The sequence below is a fragment of the Nestor notabilis genome, unplaced genomic scaffold (assembly GCF_000696875.1).
Source record: "Nestor notabilis isolate BGI_N333 unplaced genomic scaffold, ASM69687v1 scaffold30909, whole genome shotgun sequence".
Classification (NCBI taxonomy): domain Eukaryota; kingdom Metazoa; phylum Chordata; class Aves; order Psittaciformes; family Psittacidae; genus Nestor; species Nestor notabilis.
This window is the reverse complement of record NW_009943720.1, coordinates 22,189-27,970: the sequence shown is the minus strand read 5'-3', so window position 1 is coordinate 27,970 and position 5,782 is coordinate 22,189. Positions and strand designations below refer to the sequence as shown.

At 45.1% G+C, this 5,782-nt stretch overlaps 1 protein-coding gene across 1 annotated transcript in view; it reads right to left on the bottom strand.

The window, feature by feature from the left end:
• The window catches only part of HEMK1 (HemK methyltransferase family member 1), a 27,285-nt gene that overhangs the window by 1,559 nt on the left and 19,944 nt on the right, over nt 1-5,782 (bottom strand). The window contains exons 6-8 of the mRNA XM_010022067.1: nt 2,909-2,958; nt 1,796-1,901; nt 714-809 (exon numbers count right to left, since the gene is read on the bottom strand). Coding sequence (XP_010020369.1) covers nt 714-809; nt 1,796-1,901; nt 2,909-2,958 — 252 coding nt within the window. The remainder of the gene's footprint in view (nt 1-713; nt 810-1,795; nt 1,902-2,908; nt 2,959-5,782) is intronic.

Below are 5,782 nucleotides of genomic sequence, written 5' to 3'. Positions count from 1 at the left end.
TTAATTCTCTTGCATGCAGTATGCCTCTCAATATTCCTGTTCCTCTTCTCAAAAGAGCAGATTTTCAGTGACCTCTCTTATGCTGGTAACATGTCAGGAATTGATATGTGAATGCCCTGGCACAACAGACTTTTCAGTATCAGCATGTTGATCTTTAAGCACAAAATGGATCCCACATGACAGAGAACAGGAACAATCAGTCTTGAGTGTTAGCCATGGAGAAATCTAACATTTAAGAAACTATCCCTGGCTGATCTTCTTTCTCCTGGATATTCAGCATTGTATCCTGGCACAATAAACAAGTTTCCCCTAATTAAGGGGTGGGAGGGAAGTACAGATCTACATCCATTCTCACAGAGTTCTATACTGCTTCTCTTCCAATCAGTTATTCTGCTTTGAAAGCTTTCGTTGTTTTGCACACCCTCTTTCTCTGCTGCTCTCTTTCATGTTCTTTTGTTGCTGTTTTGACCTTTAAAGATTCCTGCTTCACTAATGATTATGAAACGCCACCACTGGTCAAGGAAGGCTCTCTTTATTAACCAAATTCAAACTAATTTTGCTTATATAGATGACATTTTTAAAACTGACATTATTAAATGGGGCAGGAGGGACATTTCTGCAACTCTTTTCCCCGTACCTTCCTGTTTGAAAAGAACACAGAAGTTGTAGAAGTGAATGGACAAAAGACATGAAATTCAGAGAACAGTGCTTACCCAGAATCCTTCAGAAGAGGAGGAGTCAAAGCCAAAATTGTTTTGATGACTCTCATTCCATCATCTCCCCCATCCAGTGCATCAAGATCCTCATAGCTGGGTGTGGAAATAAGAAGACATTAAGAGCAATTCATGTGGCATGAGGCACACCCCTGAGGACGCACTGCCCCACCTTCCATGGATAAAGCTGCACCAAACACACCTGAACTCCAGCACTCCTATAGCAGGTGACAGCACTCACTGCTTTTATGTGGCAGCTGCCACTAGGCTGAGAAACTCCATGTCGAGCACAAGCAGAAAACATCCCCTGAAAATTACATCTTCCTGAAAATTACAAGCCAACTGCAGCCAGGGTCACACAATTCCAACCTGTGGATCTGTTCCCTCTGCGCAAGCTGGACTAGTGGGTTGTACAGCAAGGGATCACTTGCTTTATTTCAACCATGCCAACAACCAGGCTGGGCTGCCTTCTAATCCAGCAGAGCAAATTAGGATGCAGAAAGCTCAGCTTTCAGAATCTACTCCGGTGCATATCTTGTACAGAGGTGGGTGTGGGCCTTTGTCCTGACATGCATGACAATCAATTCTAAGGACGAAGCAGCACACACAAAGCTGTTCCACACCCCAAAAGAGCTTATGCACGTTTGTGTGGGTTTGTTTGTCTAAGGCAATCACTGGGATGAGAATGGGTCACAGCATTTCCAGCCAAGCTTTTTTCCATCACAAAATGCTGCTCTGACTACTTGTACTTTCTTTCATAAACTCACACCAATTATTAAAAAAAAAAAAAAAAAAGCCTAGCAGGAAAAATGTCCTGAACCAGTTTGGGATTTGGAGCCTGCTAATTCCCAAGTGTGTGCTTTTTCCATTTTTCTAAGTATTTAAAATGCTTTGGTGTTGTTTCTGACCTGTAAGCATTATCAAAGTAACACTGCATTATTATATACTACAGAAAAACACCTACACTATGTACATGTATACTACATTTGCATGTTTCGTGTGCAATTGTTTGTAATGTAAGAAAGCAGACAGAAAACCTTGCTTCACGGAACAGGAGAAGAAGAATCTCTTTGTCTGATTACCGGAGGATTTCCGCGTCCAAGGAAGCCATGTCTTCATGGAAAACATACGGGGGGTTACTGACTATGAAGTCTACAGGGCCCCAGAGTAGCAGCTGCTTGGCAGAACCTAGAGAAGAAAATAATCACTACCAGCTCTCAACCACAGCAATCTCCCCTGTGAGCTCACTGCCAAAACCCTACCCAGGAAACTGTCTCCAGACACATGTCCATGTGTGTTTAGCTCTGCTTTTCTCTATCAAAATGTTATCCTATTTCTATTAGGGATAGTCTGGCCTGCTCACCCTCCCACCTTGAATGCAAGAGTGATACAAAGCTAAGCACAGGCAAAGTTATCCTGTTTTCATATCACAGCCCCACTTAGCAGAACATGTTACAAATCACAGGACCTTGATGCTGGGGAGCTTTGTGCCCATCTGGGTCTTAAGCAACAAGTGGGACTTGAGAGAGCCCACAAAGACCTCAGTGGCAGCTTAGACCAGTTGTCAGGATGCTTTCCTCTCACCAGAGCTGCATAAGGACCTCTAACAAACAAAAGAGCCAGGCCCTTTCAGCAGTATCAACCACCCAATGGCTTGCTCTTCCTCGAGCAGACAAGGCTCAGCTCACTGTGCTCATGCTACTCTCTGGACTGACACATATCAGCCCTGAATCAGACATCATGTAATAAGTGAGTCTGGACCTGTCCTCAGGCCAGCCTCTTAGCTGGGTGTTTAATCTAAGCTAAATATGTGGGCTCCCTCTAACACCAATAGAGAGCCAAGCACGTACATGTTTATCTAAAGCATCCATGGCAGCATGGAATGAATTACACTTTGTATATATTTGCCTCTCCCCAGTAACAGTAGAGAGCACCTGGACACAACCTTTGGACACCTAAAACCAAGAACCTTCTGATGTAGGCAGAGAATTCTCTCAGCTGAACATTTGGCCTGGAAATCTCTGAAGGGAGAAGCTTCACTGGCTCACTTCTTAATAATCTTTTTCTCCATTAACTCCAACACCCCCCTGACGCCTCATTCCAAAGGGGTCCCTTGGCTGTCTCTCATGCCTACCTCCCCCATCAAAGTAAAAAGGGAGAAAGACAAAAGGGATTATAACAGTGAAAAGAGTTACTGTGTGAAACATCATGGTGGAGGACCCGAATCCTCTCCTGGAGTTGCAGTCTGTAAAATTCCAGATGCAAGAACAAAAGAAAAAATGATTAGGAGGAATGTTTGTGTGGGTTCATGAACAGCACATTCTATGAACAGCTCATTAAATGTCACATCTCTTATGTGATCCACATATATCCTAACCCACTGACTTCAGCTGGATTCCTCTCAAGCCACAAGGGAAGTTTAGGATGTGCTCTTTGCCCAAGGAACAAAAGAGCATGCTGCACGGCCACAGTGATTCCAGGGCACAGCTTCCGTGCATGCAAAACATGCATGTATCACCTCTTGCCATACCCACAGCAGTATCCCCCCACCCTGCCACATATTAACTACATCCCCAAGGCCTTCCCCAGGTAAGCTCATCATCTCTGGAAAAAACAAAATGAACCAAAACAACAAAAACCACCCAAAACCAAAACACCAAACCCCAAAAAACCCTGCAGCAAAATCACTTGTTTCAAATATGTAAAGTGGAGACAGCATAGAATCACAGAACAGTTTGGGTTGGAAAGGACCTTCAAAGGTCATCTAGTCCAAGCTCATGTCACATTCTTTCTCCAGCCTCCTTCATAATCTAGATCTTAACAGTGCTCTGGCAGCTGAGTGTATTTTCTAGGCATCTTTGGATCTCACCTCACATGCTGAAGTTAAGGTGATGAGATGTTTGCATGTTACTGGGTGGCCAGCACAAGTGCTGTGCCAGACACAGAGCTGTCCCCCCTTTCGAGACAGCTCATGCACACACTGTGCAGCATAATGTATTTCAAATGTACACTAGGATCTCTCAGATCCCAGTTTCTAACTTTCTTGTCCCTGACATCTCTGTGCATGTAAATGTGAAACACGTGTTACGGTCAGTGCCTGTCATCTGCAGACAGATGCCCCCAGAGTGCTCACACGAGCTGAATCCCTGGAGGTACTAGAAGACACAAACAGCTCTCCTTTGCCTGTGACAAGTAAGCAAGGAAGCGTGCTGGCTCGCTGTTTTTAACAAACAGGTCTATAGAGGCCTCAGTATTTCTTAGGGAGAAATCTTCGTCAGGATTCTGATCTCTCTCAGTACACTAATCCAAGGCAGAACAGCCTTGACATTGCCAGACTGCCACTGCATGGTGCTTACAGTGCTCCAGTCTGTCCCAACCTGGCATGATCCACCCCTAGCTCCCAGCTCACTGTAGAATGTGCTCCCTGCAGGGGAAAATAGTTGAGATAGTGATCCCTTTAGGAATCTTGAGAAAAGCTCCCTTGATGCTCCTGGTACAGGAAAGAGGTGAGTCTGAAAGTAGCCTTGGTGCTTGGTGCCAGTTGGTAGCAGATACTACAGAAAAGGTCACAGAAACAGAGAGAATGAGACAGCAAGGAAGGAACGGATCCTGTAATTGCTCAGCTACATGGTCCACCCATTAAAATACCTTTCTTTTCTCAACCGTTTTGCCTCTGGCTTTTGTGTAGACATTTGAGCAATGTCAGAGGAAGCACTTTGCAAAGTCAGAAAGACAAGGTGGGTCAACATCTGCCTTTGGAGAAAGACTCCAAGCCTTCCATAGAAGATGCCATTCCCAGACCAGCAACAGCACATCCTGGCAGAATCTGCACTGTCCCCTAACTCCTGTCCTCAGCCAATGTCTACAGAAACCAGAACTGCCCAGCTCCTCCCAGCATTTTCTCTCCTCTCACCACAGCAGCAGTTTTCCTCCCAGCTATTCAGTGTAACATCTCAAGGCTATCAGCAGAGTCCATAGAGCATGCTGTCTGCAGTGTGCCCAGATAGGCCGTCTGTCACTGGGATTGTTCAGTGAGAGCAAGACTCACCTAAGCACCTAGAAAACACAGCTGTGAGAACACAGCTGGGATAAGTGGGTTCTGAAAGGAAGGCTCAAACCAAGTTAGCTTCAGCCCAAGAGTAACACAGCTTCTCCTACTGGGCTCTCTCCCACGAGTACATCATGACATGGACAAGATGACAATGATACAATGAAAATATCCATGGAGAAATATGAGGTTCTCTGGCATGGCATTTACACTCCATCATCCACTCTTGAGCCAACAAGCAACATTAATAAGCAAGATGATTTTTCCCAAATGCCAGAGCAATGACATACCAAGGAAGCAAAGATCTGGGCAGCTGTTATCATATGTATGAAAACTTGCAACAGAGTTTGGTTTGACATTGACACATCAGAAGGAAATCTCTGCTTTCCATTCCCTGTAAGTGGACTAGGAGGCAAAGAGGAATAGTAAGGTGACAAGTTTGGGAAGGGCTTGTTCTTACACATTACTTCAGACTCACTTAAGGGCTGAGACTGAGTTACAAGAAGCAAAGAGATGAAGCTCAGTGCAGCCAGAAACAGAAGTAACCTGTGTCAGTAGCCCCAGTGCTGGTAGCAGCTTAGGAAAAAAGGGTATGTGGGCCCCGTGGCCAGAAATGTCAGTTAATGAGCACCACTTCACCCTCAGCTGAGCTAGACTCCAGAGAAGGTAGGTTCAGGCATTCTTTCTGAGACTGCACTAATTAATGTCTAGGTCCCAGCAGTTACTGAGGACATGAATACATAGTATGTACCTTTTACAGTGTTTACAAAGATTGGATCCTGGGCTTTAAGGCACACAGAGATCCTAGCTCTGGGGCTTACTATGTTAGTGACAGTCCTGAACAACCAGAGTTAAGAACCACTTGAGGGAGTGGAGCCACTAGGAAGGACAAAGTCAACCTATAGATACAGATCTGTCCTGACTTCAGGCATGAGATGTTTGATACAGCAGCTCTGAACATCCAGGCACAGCACAGGCCCCAGCAGCACCATTCTCACTAAACCCAAGGTGATGGTGCAAG